At 44.2% G+C, this 26,864-nt stretch overlaps 2 protein-coding genes across 2 annotated transcripts in view; one reads left to right on the top strand and one right to left on the bottom strand.

Moving 5' to 3' along the window:
- Positions 1-26,864, top strand: part of SYN2 (synapsin II) — a 46,703-nt gene that overhangs the window by 200 nt on the left and 19,639 nt on the right. The window contains exons 2-8 of the mRNA XM_054729569.1: positions 2,237-2,393; positions 7,224-7,313; positions 18,516-18,578; positions 18,961-19,103; positions 23,342-23,416; positions 23,896-23,998; positions 26,042-26,191. Coding sequence (XP_054585544.1) covers positions 2,237-2,393; positions 7,224-7,313; positions 18,516-18,578; positions 18,961-19,103; positions 23,342-23,416; positions 23,896-23,998; positions 26,042-26,191 — 781 coding nt within the window. The remainder of the gene's footprint in view (positions 1-2,236; positions 2,394-7,223; positions 7,314-18,515; positions 18,579-18,960; positions 19,104-23,341; positions 23,417-23,895; positions 23,999-26,041; positions 26,192-26,864) is intronic.
- On the bottom strand, positions 7,796-16,763 carry TIMP4 (TIMP metallopeptidase inhibitor 4). The gene is made up of 5 exons (XM_008152127.3): positions 16,510-16,763; positions 15,279-15,376; positions 14,735-14,849; positions 11,879-12,003; positions 7,796-9,850 (listed from the first exon to the last, which is right to left on the bottom strand). Exons 1-5 carry the CDS (start codon positions 16,646-16,648, stop codon positions 9,653-9,655), a joined length of 675 nt encoding a protein of 224 aa, XP_008150349.1. The 5' UTR covers positions 16,649-16,763; the 3' UTR covers positions 7,796-9,652.

Raw genomic sequence — 26,864 nt, 5'->3', positions numbered from 1 at the left:
CAGAGGAAACCAGCTCCTGCCTCAGGGAGCTCTTAGTCTAATGGTAGAGAAAGCTTACTTAGAGGTAACTGGATTCCTGTTAGAGGGGTTCCAGGACTCCAGCCCCACTTCATCCAGTACAGCCATGTGCTTTTATCTCTGCTTATATTTTCCCTGGAAATCAGTATTCTATTGCTTAAAAATAAAGTTTGAAAACCTCCAATCTAGTTCAGCCTCTTATTTTACATTGATTTGCCATTGACTCAGTGAATTGTTAGCAGAGCCCTGTGTTCTATGTGCATTCTCTTAACTCCCAGTCCTGTGATATTTCTATATTCCTCATCCCTGGGAACTCACAACTCTAATAGGAGAACCTAGAGTCAGAAGGGACATTATGAGTGGAAGAAAAATTTCAATTACAGAGCACTTATATGCCAGGTAGTGCGATGGGCACATAATACAACATTTCTGTGAGGAAGGTGATAAGAATGCCAGATTGGGAAAATGATTTCCACAGTGTTATTCTTACCAAGGGCTCGATGTGGCTTCAGGTTTTCAGATGTGTGAGTCTTGCTCCAGGAAGAGTCTTCACTTCACTCTTCCCTATACCAATCTGCAATACCCTGACACTGAGGCCTCCAGTGTGTCCAATAGGAACTGGGTCAGTGACAGGACAGGCAAAACTCAGGTGTCTGGAACCTAACAACAGGAAATGTGAGTTTGTCCATCCTGAGTTCATTCATCCTGGAGACTAAGGAGGAGGACAGAAAAAGAGATGTCTGTCCATATGGGAGTGAGATTGGGGAGAGATAATGGGTTTCTCAAGCTGCAGGTAGAGTGAGTCATAGGGACGTATGCACACAAGCAGGTAGTTACAGGTGCCGGGAGGGATCTGGCAAGAATAAGGCAGGCCTTTCCAGGTACCAGTATAGGAACTCAAGAGCTGGCCACAAATCTAGAGCTCAATTCCTATAACTGGGTTATAAGATTTGATCTTAGGTATACAGCTGAAGCCAGTTTCCCAGAATTGGGGCATTAGGAGGTCAAAGCAGCTCCAGCACTTGATGCTAAGTCTCCTGAGTGACAGAGGAGGGCTCCTTCCACCTCCACTTTAAAAGATTGATTTTTGCGCTTGGGTGGGGCTGTAGCTGTAGGGGGAGGTTGGATAGGTGCCTGGGCAGAGAACCAAGTAGATTATTGCATATGGTGTGAAATTGCTGAGTCCTAGAGCCTTGAGGGTGGATGCTGCCACAGAATTGAATTTCTGAGAAGATGAGGTTCCTCAGGAGAAAGGGCATGAACATAGGGGCCCTGGTCCTATAGAGCAGCTGTGGTTAAGAGCTTTGCTGGCTAGAGGTGAAATGCAGGGAGCCTTCCCATGCATGAGAACATTCTGTACTCTCAGTGTTTCCTGTAGCTGTTGCTCAACCTCAGTTCTGCAAAAAAATATTTGTACCTCTCCCTAGTGTCCGCTTTGGAAGAATAACATTGGGAAGTCTGGCATCTAGTCTCAGCCAGCCTGGACCCTTGCTCTCCTGGGGACTGATGAGGGCATTGCCTATTTTAAGGAGTAGCTTTATGGACTCAAAACAGGACAGTATCTGCTGGGACCCCCTTGGAACACCAATTCTGGAGCCATAAGGAGCTTCAACTTTTATACTACTCCATAGTGATAGGGAAAATTCTTGTTCACTTAAGGTGTGAGGATCTAAAAGTGTTTCTTCCCTCCTGAGGGCATTTGTACCTTATAAAAAGGCAGTGCTTAACCCAGAGGAATAGGGAATTTTAGAAATATGTTTCTCAGCCCTAGCCAGTTTGGCTCAGTATTTAAAGGGTTGGCCAGCGGACTGAAGGGTCATGGGTTTGATTCCATTCAAGGGCACGTACCTTGGTTGCAGGTGTGGTCACTGGCTCCGGTCGGGCGCATGCAGGAGGCAACCATTCAATGTGTCTCTCTCACATCGATGTTTCTCTCTCTCTCTCTCTCTGTCTCTCCCGCTCCTTTCCACTCTCTAAAAATCAATGGGAAAAGAATATCCTTGGGTGAAGATTAACAACAACAAAAGGAATTTGTTTTTCTTTGAGATGTGCCATAATACCTCATTTTTAGTCCATAAAGAACAATAATAAAATAAGGGACTTGGACCAGGTGGCCCCTAAGACTCCTTCTCTGTCTTGGGCTTTGGAAATGGGAGACAAGGTGATGTATAACCTGAGGTGCTGGTTAATGGCAAACTTGCCTCTACATTTTTACCAGGTCCTTCCGGCCAGATTTTGTGCTCATCCGGCAGCATGCATTTGGCATGGCGGAGAATGAGGACTTCCGCCACCTGATCATTGGCATGCAGTATGCAGGCCTCCCCAGCATCAACTCACTTGAATCCATTTACAACTTCTGTGACAAGCCATGGGTGGTAAGTGAGGCTCCCTTCCCTCTAGGTAAAAAAGTAGGACCCAGGTCCTATATCTCCCAGTCCCCCAGGAGGGACCACTGGTAAACAAGATGCAGTAGGTGCCAGTTGAAAGGATGTGGGAGGAGCTTCAGCTGGAAATTGGGAAGGATAGACTCACAAGAAAACATTATTATCATGGGCTGGGGCACCTTAGCTGCATAGTGGACCTTTGGCCTTACCACAAAGTCACATCAAGATTCTGTGCAGAAGCCCTTACAAGTCTGTAAACTCTGCCCTCAGCCATAGAATACAATGATAAAAATAACCCTTTCTTGCCTTTGAATGGTCTAACCATTGGAAAGGTCTGAGGCCAGTGGGGATCAAGGGGATGGTCCATCTCAGAGGGGTGTTAGTGACAGTCTTACCAAGTGTTTTAACAACCTCAAAATCAGATTTATCTATAAACATATGAATTAGACACTTATATGAGATGTAAGTGCCCTTAGGGATAATCAAATCTCCGCCCTTCATGGTAGATATATGAAAATTAAAAAAGGAAAGTAAGGAGTGTAAAACCACTTACTATATGGTGCCAACTTCTGAGATTTTCCTATTTTAATTTTATTTAATCCTCACAATAACCTTACAAGGAAGATATTATCACTATTATCACTTTTTATAAAGAAATGAGACCCAGAAAAGATTAAGTGACTTACCAAAGTTATAGAACCAGGATTTCTCTAGATTGCACTGCCACTTACATAAATTAAGTTAGCATGTGAGGAAGAAGCTGGTGTTCTCTTCCTTGGCCAGTCTGGAAATCTAGGAGGCAGAGGAAACTTCTGAGCAGAGAGAAAGTGAGGCTAGGAGGGAGAGTGACCTATGATGGCTACTGGGACACTCTGGCCTCCCCTCTGATAGCTGGGGCAACCCAGCTCCTATAACTCTGCTACTCCAGGCTGGCCCTCTCAGAAGGAAATACCTGCCCCTAATCACATCCTTTTCATATTGTTTTTCAAAAATCAAATTTCAGTTTTCACACACTGGCTTGCCGAGAGTCAAGGCACTGGTGACTGATTTTGAAGTTCCTGGACCCCAAGCCTCTCCACCACTCAGGGAACTGGAGGGGGTGTTTTAACCAAATAGATCCATTGCCTCTGCTCTTGATCTTTTTTTTTTTTTCACACCTGAACTCAGTTTTCCTGTTCCCTTGGAAGCCAGCAAGATCTGACAGTATAAGAGAAAGAGCAATGAATGAGGAGTCAGAAGATCTGGGAGCTGTTGTTGTTGAGGAGGGAGGTTGGGTTCCCAACCTCCACTTGTTCAGCCTTTCCCTCTGTGTGGCCTGTGGCATCTGGAATCCTAGTGTTATAGGAACAGGCTAAAAGAGTTGTGTGATTTGAGTGTGTTGCTATTTGCAGAAGAGCACATATGAAGCCTTCACCAAACTTCTTTTCTGGGGTCCTCCCCTTTCTCCTTAGTCATGTGCCCTTCCTTACTGCACATATGCCCTAGTCCTTCCCCCATCCTTTCAATATCTATTAGAATTTGGCTCCCTCATAGTCACACAGGGTGAGTCTGCTATTACCAGCTTTTTTTCTGGGTGATTTCACTATTCAGCCTTCTGACTAAACATCTCTCTATGCTATGGTTTTTGTTTTGTTTTGTTTTTGTCAACTAGCAATAATTGTAGTACCTGCCACCGGTTTGCTAGCCTGGGTTGTTACAGTCTCCTACTATTTGGGGTATTTTATAAAAGCTGGTTCCCTGCTTTATGTTTCAAAACTGTGCCAGAGGCCAGGGAGGGCAGAATCAGAGAGCCTGTGCCTAGGGCTTTGCCCCTCCAGGGATCTGGTATCTGGTGAGGGTTCACATTCTCACCCATTCACAATCCCAGCACATTGCTTTTGGCATTGCATGAGAACAGCAGGGCTTCCTGGCTAGACACCAAGTTCTCCCTTCATTTTCACTAAGCAGCTGCCACACCAGTGGCATTTTATATATTGTCCTCTGCCTATTAATGGGAGTGGACAAATTTGTTGACTGTGAGGGGAGGGGTCCCTCTGAGATGTGGCTTTGGTTCATATTTTCTTAAATTTCTTTATTGTGGGTACCCTTGATGTGAGGCCTCAGTTGGTTGGAAAACGCCCTACCTTCCATCAGTCACTGTGTTTCTGAGCACATCTGCTATCTCATAAATTGGTCAGGGCAGGCACACTTGGATTTTGGAAATAGAAGTGGACTTACCAATGACAGTAGCATTCCAGAGAAAGCAAGAACATCTTCATACCATATTGCTACAGATTTATCTGAAATTCCTGTCACATTTTTAAGGTTTTTTAGAGACAGATACACTAGGGTTGAATTAAGTGTTTTATTTCCAGAAGGGATGAGTGTAAATTATTAAATTCAGACTGATCTTGAAGTCCCATTTCTTCTAAGAAGTCTTTCCTGATTCACTGGATAAGTAGTTACAATGAACATTATATTCCTATTTGTTGCCAATACCACCCCCAGGTCCCAAATCCATTCTTTTGTCTATAGATAGAGGAAATAACCCTTATCGAATATTACATTTGTTTAATTGGTGACTGTGTGCTTGTGACTTAATCTAAGGTTCCAAGAAGACAGGGGTTAGATGCCAAGCCCAGTACCTTGAGCAGACAGGGGCAACTGGAGATAAGGTTGAGAAGGGTAGGGTGAGCTACCAGGGACCCAACTAGTGCCTGGGAACTGGCTACCATTTTAATCTTGGCTGTCCCAGGACTCTGGGAGTGCGCCGTGGGCCTTTCTGGCACCAGTGTGGTGCCTGTGTAACTCTCCCACATGTTGGGAGATAGGGACCCACATGCCTTTGTGCTTTGCCAGGGCGTGGGCTGCAGCAGGACAGAGGTTGTTAAGCAGAGCTGGCTGGGGATGCTGAAGAGCCTTGGGAGCTCAGGCAGAGCAGGAGTCTAGCCAGATTGGGACTTAAAGATCAGATCAGGTGGTGGAGAGAATCAGAGAGGGCAGGAAAGGTATGAAGCGTTGGTCTTGATAGTCAAAGCAAGTTGAAGAACGATAGAATGGTGAGAACAGCAGGGTGCAATGAAGAATGCAGTGGGAAAGAACAGACCTGGCAGCCTCAATTCCAGGCATGATGTGGGAGCTGAGGCTTTCCTTCCCTTCTCTAGGCTCAGTCTCCTCACTTGTAAAATGAGATGTTTGGTCCAGAGCTCTCTAAAGTCTCTTTCAGTAAGAACATCTTAGGGGCTTATGCGTCTATCACTCATGCTTTCAGTCCTGGTGGATGTTTAGCGATCTGGAGTCACCAACCAATCACTAGGGAAGTGATTCAGAAATTTCAACATTTTCCAGCATTTCAAAAACGATAACAAAATTCTCTTTTCCCGCAAAAGGACCACAAGGAGATGATCACTTAAACTGCAGTTTGATGATGGAGTTTAGGAGGAAATATAATAAAAGATGTTATTTGTGGTAAAAAGTTTGAGGAACTGATCAAGTTCATTTCTCTCATTTTTGTATATCAAGAAAATGAGGCCAGGAGAGGAGAAATCATTTGCCAAAGGACACCTAGCAAGTTAGAGGCAGAACAAGAATCAGAAGACTCCAGTTTTCTAATAACCCAGTTCTGAGCTTTTATTACTCCAGCCCCTTTCCCCCCAGGCTCATGTGCCAACATCCCTTATAGAGAACAGGATCTAAGCTTTGGGAAAATGTTCTAGCTTTCCTTTCTCTGATAAATAGAAGGCAGGTTTGATCTGGCAACTTTTCCTTCTAGCAGTTCCAGAAATTGGGGCTTAGACTGTGAAGTAACCCAGTAGCACTAGAGGAAGGATGCTGAATTATCCGTACTGCTAGTGTACTGGCCATAGGTGTGTGGGGTATGTGTGAGAGGATTGAGTAGGGAAGAAACCTGTGTTTCCTGTAGGAAGTGCATGGTTTCTGCAGAGCCTGAAAGGCAGCTACTTGGAGGAATAGAAAGAGTTATGAATTGGGAATAAAGGAACCTGACTATGAATCTGTTTCAATCCTGTGTCCTTGGGGAAGTGATTTGACTGGGCCTCAGTTTCTTCACTTATAACATTGTGTGTGTGTGTGTGTGCGGGGGGGCGGGGAGCAGAGAGTGCTAGATATTTGCCAAAGACCTTTCAGCCCTGACACTGTAAGTATGCATACTTCACCTCTTCCTCATGGAGCTCTTCTGTTTTCTCATAGGTGAAGGGGCTAGCTGAGTTCAGTTCTTAGATGAGTAGTAAGTCCCACAAAGACTGAGTCTGTCTATCCTATATACCAGGACCATCAAAATCTTCCTGAAGAACAGCTTCATTCATTACCCCCCTGCTCAAACTCTGATTACTTCATACTGCCTATAGGGAAAAGATACTGTTTCTTTGCCTGACATTTAAACTTCCAAGACTTGGCCCATGTTACCTATCCAGCTTCATCAATTGCCATTTCTAGAGATGCAGGTGTTTAGAATTAGAGAACCAAATCTCAATCTCAGCTTCACCTCTTTGCAGCTCTGTGACTTTAGGCAAATTTCGTACCCTCTCTGAGTGTTATGTGTAAAATGAAGATTATAAAGTACCCAGTTCCTCACTTTAATATGAGGGTTCAATGAAATATCATTAAAATTGAGTCGGTACTGAATGAATATTAACTCATTCTCTCATTTACACAGTTAAAGAATATGTTCCTTGAGAATAGGAATTGTACACCTCTTTTATATCCTCAGAGCACAAATTCCTCAACAGAGCAAATGCTCAATAAATATTTTTTTGATAGATTTCTGTTTTGTTTGTTCTATTAGTTGTCTAGATAAACTGAAACATTGTTTTTCTTTTACAGTTTGCCCAGCTGGTGGCCATCTACAAGACATTGGGAGGAGAAAAGTTCCCACTAATTGAGCAGACATACTACCCCAACCACAAAGAGATGGTAGGTGATCAGGTGGGGACTTTAGTCTCTATTTCCACTCTGAACTTATTCACATTATAACTGTGGGGCTCTGAAGAGGGTTTAGTTGTGGCTGAACTGCAGACCTGCTTTGTGAGGCCAGAGTGGCTGTATTTTAGCTTATAGTCCCTTGTCTCCAAAATCTGGAGACAGAATAGGGAAGAGCAAAAACAAGGCATTTTATCAAGCTGAGAAAATAACAAACCTATGGATCAGTAATTAAAAGATCCCACTCTTTGGATTCTAGCCCTGGCCCTGCCACATGTCATTGGACTAGTTAAATTTCTTTTCCAACTGGAAAGTCAAATGGACATACTTATTCCTAACCAGGATCTCGAATTTGGTACAAAATTTAAGTAATAGCCTTCTGGGAAGTGTGAAGCATCCCTCAGATGTCAGGTGTTATTCCTGCTATTATTACCAAGGTCTTTCATTCCCTTGGCTTTGTCAAGATTGTGAGAAGACTGGGTTAACATAATGCCTTCTCTGAGGCCATCCTAGTATATCAGAAGGGGCAGAGAGATGGCATGGGTGGTTGGTTTTTCCTCCATGGAGACCTGGAGCTCGCTCCCTTTTCTTCCCCTCTGTCTCCACACCCTCTGCCGCAGGCCTGCATAGTCAGTTGGTGATCATGGTTAACTCACCAATGGAGACTCTCTGCCATAGCATTCCAATTGTACTCTGGGACAGAGATTATGTTTGCTACCCTCTCACTCCCTTCTCAAAAAGGAACTACATTTGTACCATTTCTGTGAATCAAGAGCCTTCTTCTGGCATATTGTACATGGCCTTGTTTCTCATCAAACAACATATAGAAAACGAATAACAACAACCTTGGGCCTTGAATAGAACTACCTCCTTCATCTTTGTCAGAGCTTCCCAGGGAGAGGCTCTGGAACTTTAAGCTCTTATCCTTAATAAATCCTTGAGACCAACATCAGGGCTTAAGGGATCTATCTATGCTTGGAGTTCTCAGGGAGTCCAAGACACAGTGGTAAGGGGACTGAGTTGAAGGAAGGATGGGGACCAAAGCTGAATTTTTCCTGCTGTAATATTTAGCAGGGCTAACCACAAAAAATATTTTGAAAAAATTGCAAAGTATATTGTCTATTTACCATCCTTTCCCCACAAGGGCCCTTGTGTTATTTCTCTCTTGTTCTCTATCCTAAAATTTGCCCTCCAAAGAAGACCTCCTAAGATCTCTCTGAGGTGTCAAAATTTAAAGGAGAATTTCAACTCTAGGCTTTTTTGGCTTAAAAAAAAAGTTTTGAAGTAGGAATTAAGACATTAGTAATCTAGAAGAGAAGGACTTTCTAAAAGAAACATAAAAGAAGACTTATGGACATCAGGTGAAGGTATTAATGATAGTTAACCTGCAGAGATAATACCTAAGTCTATTCTTATCCAAAGAGGTATGCTTGGGGGCTAGACCCTCTGCCAGGAATTGGATAGAGGAGATTACAGCGTGTAGTGGGAGGTTAGGCCATTGTAGGTCTCATATTGAGTGATTCTGTGCCCCTGCAAGTCACTTCCCCAAACAAATGAAAGTGTAAGAGAGGATCAGGATGAGCTGAGATTGGAGTAGAGGATACACAGCCATACTATGTTGCTCTTTTTGTTCTTCCAAATCAGCCTGTTTATGATACTGTCAACCTGTCTTCTGGTATTGTACATCAGATAGGTACACTATCTCATATGTATAGCATTCACCATTTTTTCACTATTGGATCAATTAAGGTAAGAGAAAACACATTTTCCTAGAGAGAAAAGGGAATAGTTCTGATCAGAACTATTTTGATTCTAAGCCAGAATCAACATTTTCAGTAACAGGTATTGGCTAGAACAGTGGTCTGCAAACTCATTAGTCAACAGAGCCAAATATCAACAGTACAACGATTGAAATTTCTTTTGAGAGCCAAATTTTTTAAACTTAAACTTCTTCTAACACCACTTCTTTAAAATAGACTCGCCCAGGCCGTGGTATTTTGTGGAAGAGCCACACTCAAGGGGCCAAAGAGCCGCATGTGGCTCATGAGCCGCAGTTTGCTGACCACGGGGCTAGAATAAAAGAGTTTGGGAGGCAAGAGAGAAGGGTTGAGGGCAGGACACTTTCCCTAGCCTTTGACATGTTCTGGGCTGGGGTTTCAGACACAAGCTGTAACATACCCTAGCCCTGCTCTAACACTAGCCAGACTGTCCACTTGGTACTTCCCATTCGCTGGCAGCAATGAGGCAAGTGGTGATAGCCAGAACTCTGTAGTGAGGGAGAACTGGCTTGGTCTTCAGAGCTCCTGAAGGAATGTGGTGGTCATTGCTCCCTACTAGGGCTGGATGATGTCAACAAACTCCTTCCTGAGGAGCAGGCGTCCCTGGTACCAGCTGCAGGTGCCATCAACATGCTTCATGCAGACATAATGCTGGGCCTGATACCCATAGAGTTTTCGTTCCAACAGCCAATCTGTCCAGAGGCACTCGTTGGGGGCTGAGATGGTACAGGGCACTGTATAGCAGGTGGTGATCTAGAGTCATAACAACACATCAAAGTGAGTAGGGTGTCATTTTTCTACAATTTTTTTTCAGACTCATATACATCCTTATAGCCTAGCTCAGTGGTCGGCAAACCGCGGCTCGCGAGCCACATGCGGCTCTTTGGCCCCTTGAGTGTTCTAATGCCACTTCTTCAAAATAGACTCGCCCAGGCCGAAAACCGACTTCTGCGCATGGGCCATGAAGTTTCAATCGCACTGTATGTGAGCGCCCGCACGTGGTATTTTGTGGAAAAGCCACACTCAAGGGGCCAAAGAGCCACATGTGGCTCGCGCGCCGCTGTTTGCCGACCACTGGCTTAGCTCAAATGCCTTTGCCTTATGAAGTCCTTCCTAGTCTCCAAAATTCCCCAAGTTTTCCTTCCCCTGTGTTTCCTACATACAGTTTTGCCTCTCTAATGGCATTTCTGGAGTCAGACAAACCTGAGGGTCCTTACTCTACCACTGACCTTGAGCAAATTACTTTACTTTCTAGAGCATTAATTTCTTTACTTGAAAATGGAAATCTTAATTATTTATACACTAGAGGCCCGGTGCACGAAATTCGTGCACGGAGGGGGGTTGTCCCTCAGCCCAGCCTGTACCCTCTCCAATCTGGGACCCCTCAAGGGATGTCCGACTAAACGGGCAGTCGGACATCCCTCTCACAATCCAGAACTGCTGGCTCCCAACTGCTTGCCTGCCTGCCTTCCTGATTGCCCCTAACCGCTTCTGCCTGCCAGCCTGATCACCCCCTAACCACTCTGCTACCAGCCTGTTTGCCCCCAACTTCCCTCCTCTGCCGACCTGGTCACCCCTAACTGCCTTCTTCTGCAGGGTTGATCACCTCCAACTGCCCTCCCTTGCAGGCTTGGTCCCTCTCAACTGCCCTCCCTTGCAGGCCAGGTGCCTCCCAACTGTCCTCTCCTGCTGGCCATCTTGTGGTGGCCATCTTGTGTCCACATGGGAGCAGGATCTTTGACCACATGGGGGCAGCTATATTGTGTGTTGCAGTGATGATCAATCTGCATAGTACTCTTTTATTAGATAGGATAGAGGCCTGGTACAGGGGTGGGGGCCAGCTGGTTTGCCCTGAAGGGTGTCCCAGATCAGGGTGGGGTTCCCTTGGGGCATGGAGCGGCCTGAGCAAGGGGCCTGTGGTGGTTTGCAGGCTGGCCATGCCCCCTGGCAACTCAAGGGGAGGCCCTGGTATCTGGAATTTATTTTCCTTCTACAATTGAAACTTTGTAGCCTGGAGCGGAGCCAAGCCTGGGGCTCCCTCCAAGGCCCGCAGCCATTTGTGTTGGGGTTATAATTGAAACTTTGTTGCCTTAAGCGGGTGGGCCCGGCCAGGGTGTGTGGAAAGCTTTGCTTCCCCTGTTGCCGGCGGCAACCCTGGCCTGCTCTCTCAAGCTCCATTCTGCCGCCATTTGTTTGAATTTGTTTACCTTCTATAATTGAAACTTTGTAGCTTGAGTGGAGGCTTAGGCCTGCAACGGCTGGCAGAAAGCTTGGCTTCCTCTATTACCTAGGAAACCTTGCTCTCTGTGGCTGTAGCCATCTTGGTTTGGGTTAATTTGCATACTCGCTCTGATTGGATGGTGGGTGTGGCTTGTGGGTGTGTCGGAGGTATGGTCAATTTGCATATTTGTCTATTATTAGATAGGATTTGTTATAAAGACTACATTAAAATATTTAAAATAAATTGACCATTAGAGGGCCTGGCAAAGAGTAGTTTCTGTTAAAATGGTAGCTATACTATTTCAGTTTGCCTTATATGATGCCACCTTCCTTGCCAAAATGTTAAGTACATTGAGATCAGGGACTATGGATCATCTTGCTTTCCCATCTCAAACTTTATACAGTACCTGATCCATGGCAGATCTCAAGTATACTATAGTAAGTGAATAAACACATGCATGAAGGAAGAAGTACCATCAGTAGGTGCCATTAATGGTGAGGCTGAAAGGCTCAAGAACCTTCCCCCCCCACAAAAGACCTTGGAAATGGACATTCTCTTACTTGGCAGCCACAGTTCATATGGTAGTGGTGATTCAGACTTTCTCTTTGCAAAAAGGATAGATTTTCCCAGGGCTCAATGTAGTTGCACAGATGGATGAAGACTTTTCCATCATTGAGGACCTGACCTACAAAGGAAGATAGAAGAGAACCTAGCATGAGGAATATGTTTGTGAAACTCCAGAAGCCTGGATCCTTGAAGAGCCCAGAATTGAAGCCTCTTTAGTCTGTGTGTGTTTTGGTTTTTTTTTTTTTTTTGGTGGTAGTGGTGACATAAGGCTCAATTAAGGGACCAGAAAAATATCTATAATCTTTATATCAGAGATTATGTTTGTACAAAGGAGAGTTGTGGGAAAAGGCCTTTTCCTTTAGTGTGATGCAGAGAAAACATGGGCCATAAAGTGAGATTCTTGGTGAAACCCCTTTCTTTTCTGTCATTTACTAGATGTGTGACTTCAAGAAAGTCATGTAACTTATCAACTGGAAGATAAGGATAATAAGGTTATTGTCAGGATTAAATGAGAGAATATTTGGTAAAGCTTCCAGCACAGTAGTAGGCCCATAGAAGATGCTCAATAAATAACAGGGCCCTTCCCCTTTCCAACCCTTCCCAATATCTACATAGGCCAGTCTTCTGCTCCATTGATACCTAAATTGGTAAGTCTTTCTCATTCTCCAAGGGAAAGTGCCCCTTCTTTACTTATCAAACTGTTTCCTATCTTCCAAAGACCCTTTTCAGTACCACCTCATCCTCAAAGCCATCCCTGACCATGCTAGCTCACATCTCTTAGAGCTTTAGTCACTCATTTACTTACTGAGCAACTACTAGACCTGGTACCATGAATGCAGAAATAAATATGGTAGGATCTTTGATCTCAAGGAGCTTAAAAACAAGTAGGTCAGACAGATAAGTAGGCAAAAATTACACTGTTATGTTTATATAAAAGATGCAGTATAAGAACAAAGGAAATCACAATTATCTCTGTCTGTGGAAGGGGCAGGGGGCAAGGAAGCTGTCTAAGTGGAGATGATGCTCCTGATGGGCCTTGAAAGGATGGTTAGGAGTTTACCTGCCAGTCAGGTTGGGGGAAAGACTTCTGGACATTGGGACTTCCTGTACAAAGGTGGAGGGGCACAGCCCAGCCGAATACCTTCTATAACTGCAAGTAGTTTAGTTCAGCTCTGGGGAAAATAAGGGGCTGGAAACTGTCAGTGGTAAGTGGCAGGAGACAAAACTGGAGAGGTCAGCAGTGTTATGGTCACAAAGGACTTTCATCTTTAGGCAGAAGAGTTTGTGACTTCTCTTGAAGAGCATGGGCATCACTGATGACTTTTCACTAGACCTGTGTTTTGTCATTTATTTTCATCCTTGCTTAGACTTGACCTCCTTGAGGGCAGAGAGCACGCCTCCTGCTTTGACTGATGCACCACAGTGCCTAGCAGTGGGCTAAGCACACAGAAGGTAGGTGCTTAGGAAGGAAGGAAGTGGCCTCATCTGCTAGTCCTGGGATGTGGAGGGCTCAGTGGCATGCTCTGCCTCTGCCTTTCCCATCCAGAGGCTCCCAGATCAGCACAATTCCACATTCTTAGAGCTGGGGAGCCCCTACCAGTGTGTCTTTCAATGCTTATGAGTTCTCAAGAGTCAAGTTTGGAGTATGAGCTCTTTGAGGACTATGACTTGTGACTGAGTCTCCACTCTCCTGTCCAAGGCCTGGCAGCAAGTAGGTGGTCATTCATTGCTGAGTGGATGGACAGATAGTGGAATTTCTCCTTATCTGCTGTGTTTTTCTTTTTCTTACCTTTCTAAGCATTTTTTATCCTTCAGGGCTAATTTAGATCTCACGTACACAATGAAGCTTCCCTAACTGTTTATAACCACATAAATACCTTCTTCCTGAACTATAAAATACTATAGTATTGCATTCACTCACTTATGGAGTCATAGTTTTATGTGGTTCTTTAACTGTTCTGTCCCAACCAATTCAGCATGGAGTTTACCAGCCAGACAAGTTGGGGGAAAGACTTCTGGACATTGGGACTATCCTGTGCAAAGGTGGAGGGGCACAGTCCAGCCGAATACCTTCTATAACTGCAAGTAGTTATACCTGGGCCCAAGTTCGTGGAGACAGAACCATGTTAGACTCAAGGCTTCTGTTAGGGTTTGTGCTTTACTATACCCCAGAATAGGGCCTGGGGTGTGAGTTAGCCACACAGGCTCACTATGAGTCAGGAGTATGATCCAATGTGGCTGTCTAAAGCTAATTCCATCGAGGCTACAGTAACTATAATGTGTGTGTTGTGGGTAGGGGGATCGCACACACAATTTTCCTTTACTGTGTGAAATTAAGACCTTTCCTTTAGTGTTGTGTCCAGTTCATTGTCCTGTGCTAGGAAAGGGACAGGGATAATATCCCATTGGAGAAGATGGCCAGCAGACCTGAAGTTAGAGTGCTTGCATCTATTGTCCTCAGGCCTCTGAGGGATCGTCATAGAGCAGAGGGCAGAGCTGAATCCACAAAGAGCAGTTTCAGAGGGGCAGACTTAGGCTCAAGATACCAAAAATCTTATGCTAATTAAAACTGTTTGAAAATGGAACCAGCTACCCTAGGCTGGGAGAGCAACTTGTTCCTAAATTAGTGAAGCAGTGGCCAAGGTCACTGTAATGAGGATTCTTGCATTGAAAGGGAGGTAACCAAGGCCCCTCCTGACTCAGAGGTTGCCTCTTAGTAACACAGCTCTGTTTTATGCCCAAGAATGTGTCACCTGCTCAGCTTGCTGCCCAAGGGCAGCCCTGGCTCCTCCTTGACTGCCTTCCTTAGGACAGAGACTATTGGGGCCACTTGCTGCTCTTTAACTTACCAGTCAAGAGATACTGCTTCTGGCTGTTTGCTTCTAGTTTCACACCACAGAGGGAGGAATCAAAAGGTGTATAGATATACTGAATATCCTTGACTTTCTCAAACCCTTTAAACATCTGAAAGACAATTACAAAAAAGTATTAGGTCAGTGAGTGAACTTTATAGTTTAACAGGGAAAATTTCTCCTTTCTCAATCTAAAGAAATTAAGCAAATGTATAGTTCAGGATTTGATGCACACAGATGGCCTAACTGGGTCATTTCTCTCTTTTAAAAATCTTGGTTTATTCCAGTGAGAGGGGAGGTACCTCCAGCAGCCCCATGCACAGGCAGCTATAGGACTAGAAGGACATTGAGGGTCTGTCCTGCATTGTCATTCAGATTCTGTGGGCCCTATTCCCAAAATGTCATCCACTTCCAAGTTAGCATCAACACCCAGGATCACTGAGCCAGGTTGCCTGACCTATAATCACCACCCTTCCCAAAACACAAACCCTAACCCTCCCAAAAGCCCAGAAGGTAAAAGCACTGTCCTGTCCCCATGTACCTTTATCTGTTTGATTTCATACCGGATCATTTTTTGAGTGTCAGCAGGATCTGCACTGGCAGGAATTACCTTCTCACTGGAGATCTTGGCCCGGATCACTGCACAGGAAGCAAAAGAGGGAACCTTCAGCAACCTGTGGGGGTAATTTGGGATCTGGATCACCTGGGGCCCCTGGAGAATTTTGTAGGAGAATTCTGGATTGTGAGGAGGAGGATATGAGAGAGCAGGAACCTGAAAACTCCTGTGCAGTCAGGCCTATTAGGTCCTACAATCTCTACACTTTACTTGCTAGTTTTGAGTCTAGCTCATAAACCAGAGACTAGGGGTGGGTATCAGGATAGAGGAGGGAGAAGGAGCCCATTGAGGGTAGGTCAGTGTGGTCATCTATTGATGTAGCCCAAGGCCTAAAACAGAGCCTGCACAGAGTTTTAGTTTCTTGAGCTCAAATGTTTATTGAATTAATAAATGATCTGACCCTGCACAGAGGTAGTTGGTCTTTTGCCATTTGGTTATTAATAAAAAACTGTTTATGAAGTTCATCCTCTGTGCCTGGCCTAACACTAGGTACCAGATCATAGATGTGATTAAGACAGTTTCCTCCATCTTGCAGAACTCTTGGTCTAGTGGAGAACACATTTGCAAACAACAGCACAGCATAGTAGGAGCACAAAAATGTTAAAAATGCCATAGTAGCACCAAGGAGTCAGGAAGCCTTCAGAGAAAAGGAGATACCTGTGTTAGACTTTGAAGAATGAATAGGAGTTTGCCAGGAATTTAAGGATGGGGGAAAGGGCATTCCAGGCAGAGGGAAGAGAAAGGGTAAAAGACGAATATTGGTGTGAGTGTATGATGGCTCAGTTATAGGCTTGGACACAGGGAGGTTTATAATGAAAGCCCAACCTCCTGGAGCTGGCTTCCCCCTCCCCCATCCAGTAGTTCAGAGTAATCACAGGATAGTTCCAGTGACTTGTTCAATGACAGTAGGCAGGGGCGAGGGGGCCGCTATGGAGGCCCCTTACACAGTCTTAATTTCCTTACAAGTCAGCCAAGCTCTGCCCTTGCAAGGTTGCTATGGTGCCGGCCTTGCCCTACCCATCAACCCCAACCGGAGGCAACTGGTGCGGGATTTGAGCTCCTCCCATTCCCTCCAGACTACAGGTCTACAGCAATGCCCCGAACTAATCACACACAACCACCCCCAGCTGTGTACCTCCCAGGCCTCCGGACTCACCAAGCGCGGAGTGGCAGACATGCTGCTGGGGGTGCCAGGGGGCGCAGCTGCACGCCTCGACCAGCCCCGGCGGCCGCAGCAATGCCAGCAGCCGCAGCAACAGCGCCCAGCTCGACATGGTCTGGAGGCTCCGGGGCATGACACTGCAGAGCCCCAACTAAGCCTGTGGGGTCTGTCGGATCAAACAGACTCTCCAGGGCACTTTCAGAACGCCTCGCGCCCCTCGCCCCTCGCCCTAGGCTTTATGAGGTGGACCTAGGGCCAATCCCGCCCTGTGGGCTCCGCCCGCCTTTGGCTGTAAGCCACCCGCGGCTACAGGACCCACGGCCCTCCTGACTGGCAGCCTCAATAAGATGAAGAGGGAAGCCAGGAGAAGCCCTTAGCTTCCATTTCCGTGCCTGAGCAATTAAGCCTCCCAGAAGTGGAGGGAAGGCACTGGGAGAGGGGATGGTGTCATGGCAAAAAGAAAGCGCAACAAAGACAAATGCAAGAGGCAGAAAGACCAAGGGACTGTGATTCAGGCAGAAAGAACAAGAGTGAGGAGAGGCACAAACAGAAAGCGTGAGACAGGCAGAGTCATCGAGAGGCAGACAGAATTACAACAGGCAAAAGAGACAGTGACAGAGAAGGACGAACCCCTTGCTGAGCTGCACACTGGGAATGAGACAAGCTACTCAGGGCTTCTTTCAGCTGCAGGAAGTGTTTTCAATGCCCTATTTAGGAGCTCCAAAGCAACAGTAAACAGTAATGGAATAAGACAGAGAAAGTTGGTGTGTGTGTGTGTGTGTGTGTGTGTGTGTGTGTGTGTGTGTGTGTGTCTTGGCTCTGTCGGCTGGGGGGTGGGGAGAGATGTCAGAGAAAGCAGCCAGTGCTTTAGAAACCCTTTCCCATACCCAGAGCTTCAGATTGCAGATGGCTGAGGACAGTGCTTTTGGTGAGGGCTCAAAGCACAGAGTATCTCATTACCCAGCATAAACCTGGGACCTCAAGCCTCTTCAGATAGTAGCCTACTGATTCCTACCTCATGTTGCTACTCACTGAAGAGACCATGTCTTATACAAGGTGGGGGCAAAGGTAGTTTTGGAGAATAGTTCTTTTAAGTTTTTATTAGTCCTCTGTTAAAATACAACTACCTCAGAGTAGAATTTACCCTCATAAGAATCTCTTTCAAATTTCAAACATGTTGACTTTTTATGTCAGCTCTCTTCCAAACCCCAGGCTGGGCAGACAGAACAGACTAAGCTGTTTGTTGGTTGAGCTTGGGGTGTTGGTGAGCAATGAAGGGACTGTGAAAGGTGGAGAAAAGACAGGTTCAGTACCGGAAAGCGAGATGTTTGAGGGGGAGGGGAGCATACTAAGAGGGACATGACCAAAGGGACATGAAGATTCCAAAGATATATTCCTTTTGTAATTATGGTTTACTAGGGTACAATTTACATACAGTAAAATTCACCCTTTCAAAGGTGCATTTTTTCCAACCTTGCTGGTTTGGCTCAGTGGATAGAGCATCGTCCTGCGGACTGAAGGGTCACGGGTTCAATTCCGGTCAAGGGCACATGCTGGGGTTGGGGGCTCCATCCCCAGTAGGGGACATGCAGGAAGCCGATCAATGATTCCTTGTCATAATTGATGTTTTTCTCTCTCCCTCCCTCTCCCTTTCTCTCTGAAATCAATAAAAAATATATTTTAAAAAAGATTCAATTTTTCAAATTCTCCAGTCCTGCCCTGTGTTTGTTTAATGCAGAGAAGATTGAAGCAATTAGTTTTAAAGATGTAGAGTACCAAGTAGGAGAACAGAGTTCTTATAGATCTGCCATTAACATGCTGTGACCTTAAGCAAGTCACTGTCACTCTATGGGCCTCGGTTTTTGTATTTGTAAAGCACATAGGTTGGACTAGTTTTTTAAAGGGCCCTTCCAAGGGTGTTCCTAAGAAACATATTTGTAACATTCCACAGAAAAACAGGCACATTCTGACCAATTCATTCTCTTCTCCTCTCTTTTCAGCTGACATTGCCCACATTCCCTGTGGTGGTGAAGATTGGCCATGCTCACTCGGGCATGGGAAAGGTAAGGTTGGGGCCTGCTGTGCTTTGGAATTGAGGCCAAGAAGGGTACTTTTCAGAGAGTCCGGTTATGGACAATTCTCCCTCTGTTATTGATTAATTCTTCCATGATTTGGCTCCTCTGAAGCTATGAGTGTTAACCCAAACAGGCCTTTTCAACAAGCCACGTGTAGGCCACCTGCTTGGTCCGTTGGGCCTTTTGCAATAAGTGAAGCTCCTGAGCCTAGGAAGGGAAGCTGGAGAGAAGGACTCCTAAGATGTGGCACTCAGGCTTGCAACTGGAATGGAAACATCTTGATGGGTTTGGAGGCCCCGGATTCTTGTGACTCTCAGTGTGTATATGTGTATGTCTCCTTTTTCCCCTCTCTGCCTTGCTCCAAAATTAGGTCAAAGTGGAAAACCACTACGACTTCCAGGACATTGCTAGCGTGGTAGCCCTCACCCAGACCTACGCCACAGCAGAGCCTTTCATTGACGCCAAGTATGACATCCGGGTCCAGAAGATAGGCAACAATTACAAGGCTTACATGTGAGTGGGGTGGGTTCCCAGCAGATACTCTTCACTTTCTCCTCAACTCAGAGGAGAATCTGAGCCTCCACTTAGCAGCCAGTATTCAGTTAAACTTCCTCTGGCCCACAAGGCAGAGAACAGAGAGAGGGTGCCATTAAGTGAGGAGTCTTAGCCTGGGTTCCTTTCAAGTCAGGGAGGAGTGGGGGTCCATGAACTAAGATGAGAAATAACATTAATATTTATTTTTATTAGCCTTTAAATGAAATTTAGCATTCTCCCTAGTTATGAACGAAGACAACAGGCTATAGTAGCAGCAGTAGCATGAGTGACTTTGTCACTACAGGTAATCGCAGAGATTCTTGTATTTTTATACAGTTGTGACAGATATCTCTAAATACAATTACTGTTATCACTACTAAAGAATCATGGTAGTTATTAGACCTGCCACTACATTTACCCCTGTAAATATATTTGTTATTTATAAAAAAAACATTTTGACTAATCACAGATTTATTTGTTTAATATTTTGGTAACTATTTTGATAATTACTTTAAATAATTGAATTCCTTTGTTATCCTGTATACTTTATTTTATACATTTACACATCTTATATTTTATAATTGAAAGGAATCCACATGCTTCACCAGGCTGCCAGAGCACAGAAAAAGTTAAGAAACTCCTGATGTAAATATATAGCCTATAAAACACTATAGAGCATTAAAAGCCTAGTTGTTATGAGAATAGATGACTTTTCTACATTTGCCAAATGGAAATTTAAAGGTTTCCACTATTAGAATTTAGAAAAAGAAAAGATTTCAAGTCTACTGGATCTTCCATAATATACTAGTACATAAGAATGCAAATGGATTATAATTCCAGTTTTGGCAATCTTAATCTTCCATTTTTAGAAAAAAATTTAGGTAGTTTTTTTGTTTGTTTTTTTGACAAAGACAGAACATTATAGTATATGAATTTCATTTTTGCTACTCATGACTTCAGCAGACTTCAGGGTTGAGTAGCTTCCCTTTCCTTTATCCATCATTTCCATTTCTCTTCCTTCATTCCCTATTTAGTGTTTCTACTTCCTACCCCTTGAATTAGTAAGGAGCCCTTTCCCTATACTTCTTTCTCATAGCTGTAGTTTAGCCCTTTTCACATGTGTGATTTGAATCACTCTCCTCTGATCTCTCTGAGCAGAAATGTTAGAATCATCTCTGCAGGACCACTGCCTTATGCAACAATAGGTGCGTAGTGGGCACCCAATAAGTATTCAGGGAACAACTCAGAGAGAATTGAGACATTGAATTTTTTTCCCCTTTATTGACTGGATTCCTACTTTTTTAAAAGTTTATAATTTTTACTTGTAGTCTTTCTGCTTCAGAAAGGAAGTTAGGGTTGCTTGAAAATTATGCACAATGTAAGAAGGGATAATTTAAAAGACCATTGTAAAAATACTATCTAAAGCAGAAAAATAGTATATTCAGCCACTAAGAAAGCAGATTTCCTATCCTTTAATGTTAAAATCTCCAAAATAAACACAAATTTTTTTGACAATGAAGCAAGAGTGTCTTTATCCTTAAAAAGGAGACACACCACATTTTTAAGGGTTAGGGTTTCCAAAAGCAATTTAAATGAAGCATAAGAGAATCTCAACTATTGATAAAGGGTAGGCAACCAGAGCAGCTTTAGAAATTATTTACTTCCTTTTTTATTTGCAAGGGACAGACAGTTATTTGGCTCTTCTTCCCAAAACTTTTGGCTATCCCTTTGCTCTCAGAAGAAGGAATTGGCTTGGCAATAGCCAAGATAAAGTTTGAAATTCTTTCCTTCTCCCTCAGTTCTCACCCTAGAGATCCAGGGGCAGACATATTTGGTGTAAAGAAGGTGCTGTTCCTGCCCCACTCTCTAGGCAATAATTTGGGTCCTTCTGTGGAGGTCAGATGTCCTACAAGTCTTGGTGCCCCCTTTGTTCCCACATACCCCAGGTAGCCTGTATGGATCTGTGCCATGCATGCTGTTATTAGAGAAAGGTGTGAAGTGTAAGGGACATTATTATTGCTTATTCAAAGTTTCTGACAACCCTCTTATGTACTATGGCCCTATTCTAGGGACATGGAAATGAATAACTCTCTGCCTCTGCCTTTGAGGAACCCAGCCTTGTCACTGGGACACACTTGTAAAATACCAGTGTTAGGAAGACACTGTTATTTTCATATGATCTGTCTTTGTATTGCTACTCAGATTTTCCAAGCCACTCCACTGTGAGTTGCTTGTTTTTTTTCTGAGCTTGGTAGTGGGGTGTAGAGGTAAATGTAGCACAATGGGGGAATAAAGAGTCCTGGATTTTTATCTTATATCTACGTTGACTAGACATACAATCTTGGACAAGTCATCCAACCTGAGTCTTAATCTCTTTGTAAAGTGGAAGCAAGAATCCCAGCCTATTCACAACAGGGGGCTTGCAATGAGGTTCTGGTGAGGGGCTTGGGAAGGAAGAATCTTGGAAAGCAGTCAGTACTAGGAGTGTGAGGAGTTGTTATTAGCACATCACTCAATTCACTGCATCTCAGGGCTCTGAAAAACTAGCTGTACTAGGTTTCTAAGTATTTGAAATCAGATATCTAGGGAAGATACTCCTGAGTGGAGACTAGCACATCCAATCTCCAACCAGTAGTGAGTGATAAGGACAGCATAAGAAGGCCTCTATCAGTAGTGTGATAAGGACTTTTCTGTCCCCTAGGTGATCCCCATCCTCTTGACTGTATCTGAGTAAAGATTAATAACTAAAAATACATATTTTTGGTATATTACAGTTTATTTAAAATTGTAAAACAACTTTATGTTTACACATGGGTAAGAGAGGCTCAGTCAGGTGAAATGATTCACTCAAGGTCACCCAGCCAGTCAAGAGCAAATCTAAAACCAGAAACCAGATTATTTGCCTCATATTTAGCCCAAGACTAGTTGACTCTAACACATGCTCATAGATGGAGGGTGCAGAGGGCATAGCAGAGAACAGGTCCATTTGATGATGAAACAACTTAAGCCTGAAAAGGTTAACTGACTTATCCAGAGTCATATTGCTAATAATGCAGGCTCTCAAAAACCAATTGTTGAATGAATGAATAAGTGGGCTAGTACAGAAGTCATTGGGAGATAGTCACAGAACTCTGAGGAGGTTTCAGAATCAATAGAATTCAATTTGTATATACTGTAGTCCCCCTGTATCTGTGGATCCCTGAAACCATGAATAGTATCAACCTCTATATTTGCTGTCTTTTCCTATACCTACATAACTATGATAACATTTAATTTATAAATTAGGCACAGTAAGAGATTAACAATAACTATAATAAAATAGAACAATTATAATAATATACTCCAATAAAAATTATGTGATTATGGTATCTCTCTTTTAAAATATCTTATTGTACTGTACTCACCTTTCTTGTGATGATGTGAGATGATAAAATGCCTATGTGATAAGATGAAGTGAGGTGAATGAGACATTATTAAGTAAAATGAGGGTTCCTTGAACAAAAGCACTGTAATACCACGACAGCTGATCTGATAACCAACGTGGCTACTAAGTGACTAATGGGTGGGGAGCACATGCAGCTTGGATACTTGGACAAAGGGATGATTTACAACCTGAGTGAGACAGAGCGATAGATTTTATCATGCTGCTCAGAACAGTGTGCAATTTAAAACTTATAAACTGTTTATTTCTGGAATTTTTTATTCAATATTTTCAGACTTTGGTTGACCACAGGTAATTAAAACCATGGAAAATTAAACCGTGGATCGGGGGGACTACAGTATGAAGTCGGCCCAGATACTTAGTGGATAGGCTGCTGGGTATGTAAGACAATATATACCCTTAAGTGGCTTACAGACTTGTGGACAGAAAACTTAGATCAAATAACTAAGGTTAAAAATAGATATAGGATTGAAAGTGAGGTACAGGCAGAGTGCTATAGGGGCTCTTAAGAGAGCAAGCACTCATTTGTCTGAAAGATCAGGAAGGCTCCATGGAGCCAGAGCAGTGAGCTGGACTCTTATAGAGAGGAGGAGAGCATTGCAGGTGGAGGTTTAGCAGAGGCAGCCAGGCTCTAGGCTTAGCAACAGGCCCCTGGGCTGTTTGTGGTAGAAGCAGATGAGGAAAGCAGTGGTGAGCTAAAAATCTGGAAAGTTTTATGCCCTCCTCTTGCTTGGGTGGCTTACTGCCTATCCTATCTGGCGGGACCTTGTTGTAGGAGGACATCAATCTCAGGAAACTGGAAGACGAACACTGGCTCTGCAATGCTGGAACAGATCGCCATGTCAGACAGGTGAGTGTAAAGCCGAGTCCAGTCCCTAGCCCAGCAAGAGGGGGCCTTCTTTAGATGAAGAGGTATAAGAATTGGGCCTTGTCCGAAGGGCACCTCTAATCAGACAGGGTAGATAGAACACAAAGGCCCAAGCAGCCAGTTAGCAAGATCAGGCAGGACTAGGCTATGTGCTAAATTATGGAGATAAAGATTGGACATACCACAGAAGTTCCAAGAAAGGAATAGTTACTATGGGCTGGAATAGCCAAGGAAAGGCCACCTAGAGTTGATGAGACCTGCTCTGAGCCTGAAAAGACAGGTATCTGGAGAGCAAAGCTGGAGGGCACTGAAGATAAGGCAGTGTGCTTAATGGGAGTAGAGGGAGGGAGGGCTGGAGAAGGGTGGTGCTCAAGGCTGAGGCAGCAATGAGAGTGTGACCAGAAAGCAGGCTGGATGTGAGCTAATGACCCAGCCTCAGGATACCTTCCCATCTCCTCCAGGTACAAGCTGTGGGTAGATACCTGCTCTGAAATGTTTGGTGGCCTGGACATCTGTGCTGTCAAAGCTGTGCATGGCAAAGATGGGAGAGACTACATTTTTGAGGTAAGTATGACTTAAGGAGTACCTTAGTAAGAGATAATCCCCAAGGCTGGAAGCCAAGCTAGTGGTTTGATGACTATGTGGATGGCCTGGACTACATTTAGGTTAGACTCTCCTGGGCCATGGGAAGGTTCCCACATGACACAACCAGTGGATTTGCATAGCAACACACCTTCACCAGTGGGGAGTTATTGCTTTCAACCAGCTTGGTTGACCCACACAATGGGTAAGAGATACCAGATCTGGGTTCCTGGGCTCCTAGCCAAGTATCATTCCTCTGGGAAGAATATAGTGTTTTTTTTTTACCATTCTTGGTCTCAGAAAGAATCATTCAATCTAATCTACTCACTTTACAGGTGAGAAAAACTGAGGTCTCATATCATGAACTTGTGCCCAAGGCCATGGAGTGAATTATTGTCTCAACATGGGCTAGAAATCAGGTCTTCTGGATGCAGGAGATTCTTCTTAGCATCTCTCTGAGCCTTGGAGACACTTGGCTCAGTCTGGTCCTCAAACACAACTTTGCTGACTTCCTTTTTCTGTATTAAAGGGAAAGTCAGTGACAGTATAAATCCTTCACACACATATCTGCCCAGTCTTCTAACAAGCAGGAAAGGCTCCTTGTCCAGAGTTGGTGGTATTTGCAGAGAGTTAGTGTCAGGATCCCAATGTGCGCTTCTCCATGGTCTGCTTAACATGTAACTTTCTAAATCAGTGGTTCTCAACCTTTTTAATGCCGCGACCCTTTAATACAGTTCCTCATGTTGTGGTGACCCCCAACCATAAAATTATTTTCGTTGCTACTTCATAACTGTAATTTTGCTACTGTTAATGAATCATAATGTAAATATCTGTGTTTTCCGATGGTCTTAGGCTCTACAGCAGCGCTTCTCACGACCCACAGGTTGAGAACCGCTAGCAGGGTCTTAGGCGAACCTGAAGACCTGATTTCAAGCCCATGTTGAGACAATAATTCACTCCATGGCCTTGGGCACAAGTTCATGATACGAGACCTCAGTTTTTCTCACCTGCAAAGTGAGTAGATTAGATTGAATGATTCTTTCTGAGACCAAGAATGGTAAAAAAAACACTATATTCTTCCCAGAGGAATGATACTTGGCTAGGAGCCCAGGAACCCAGATCTGGTATCTCTTACCCGATGGTCTTAGGCTCTATAGCAGCGGTTCTCAACCTGTGGGTCGCGACCCACAGGTTGAGAACTGCTAGCAGGGTCACCTAAGACCATCGGAAAACACAGATATTTACATTACGATTCATTAACAGTAGCGAAATTACAGTTATGAAGTAGCAACAAAAATAATTTTATGGTTGGGGGTCACCACAACATGAGGAACTGTATTAAAGGGTCGCGGCATTAAAAAGGTTGAGAACCACTGTTCTAGATAGTGAGACCTCCCCTCTCTGGGTGGGCCTCAGTTTTGTCATCCATCATTTATGAGAGTTGGAATACATTGTCTGTGATCCTGGGCAGGCAGGCTCTTCCTAGAGTGGGAAAACATTGACCTGGATCTTGATTATAGGAAGAATCATGATTGGAACAAAAGGGAAGTCATCCCAGGTCATGGGCAAAGTCAGGAGTCTAGTCATTTAATGGTCAGAGTACCTATGGAGATACAGTTTGTGTGGGTGAAAAGTCAGAGATGAAAACTGCCTGCTTTTAACTGGAGTGTTAAGGGAATGGTCTTCAGTTGTTCCTGGTCCCCTCACTTGCAGACTTCTGAGCCCTTGGTCTATACTCTATCTGGCTCTCTACCTCTCTCCACTCACTACCTTCAGTAACCAACTTTTCAGTCTCATTGAGCACTGGCCTGGGTGAAGGTTGGCGGGTGCCCATGGCAGAGGTTTGAAGGAAGATGGGACAAAGGTCCTCTTTCTGCAAAGGAACATGCTTTCAGCTGAAGAGAACAACACCAGCTTCATTCCCAACCTATTTCTACTGGCTTAAGTCCTACTTATTCTGAAATACTGTACCAGGCCTTTAATGTCTCCAGACCCTTTTCTAACCTGAGCCACATCTTCTACCAGGTCATGGACTGCAGTATGCCGCTAATTGGGGAACACCAGGTAGAGGACAAACAACTCATCACCGAACTAGTCATCAGCAAGATGAACCAGCTGCTGTCTAGGACCCCTGTCCTGTCTCCTCAGAGACCCTTAACTACCCAGCAGCCACAGGTAAGCATCAGGGAAGAGAGACAGGAGAGCCAAGAACCATTCCCAAGCCCACTGCTCTAGACTATGGTGGCTCTAGGATGGAACAGAGGTCAGATACCTACATGCCTGAATAGGATATATGGAATCTTCTCTCCCTTCCTTTCTTTCTCTTCCCTCCCCTCTGCAGGTCTAGGGGGAAGTACACATTGAAGTTGTTGTGGAACTTCAGGCTCTATGGTTCTAGAATGGTCCAAAGGAAGGCAAAGACCCCCTGAGCCCAAGGATCTTTAGTCCCATCTAAGAGATACCTCACTTTTCAAAGATATACCCAAACTCTTCTCTCCACTGAACTTTTGTATAACAAAGTGGTAAGAACCCTTAATCCTAGTCTAGCTCTTCCCTAGCTATGTGACATTGAAGGGAAGTTACTATCCTTTTTAGGGTTCAAGTTTTATCACTTGTAAATGAAAATCTCTCAGAAATTTTTCTTTAAAATTTTATTTCAAACAGGGAAGTAGAACATGGTAGTGACTTAGAGTGTAGACTTTGAAGCAAGAACTACCCAACTTTGTATCCTGGACCCTCCATTTATTAGGTTTGTGACCTTGGACATTTTTATCTCTTGCTCAGTAGAGCTCTGAACAATAGCACCTATCTCCTAGGGTTGTTATGAGAATCAAATGAAGTAGAACAC

Source organism: Eptesicus fuscus, chromosome 18, assembly GCF_027574615.1.
Source record: "Eptesicus fuscus isolate TK198812 chromosome 18, DD_ASM_mEF_20220401, whole genome shotgun sequence".
In the NCBI taxonomy this organism is placed as follows: domain Eukaryota; kingdom Metazoa; phylum Chordata; class Mammalia; order Chiroptera; family Vespertilionidae; genus Eptesicus; species Eptesicus fuscus.
This window is presented reverse-complemented; position numbering and strand designations above follow the sequence as displayed.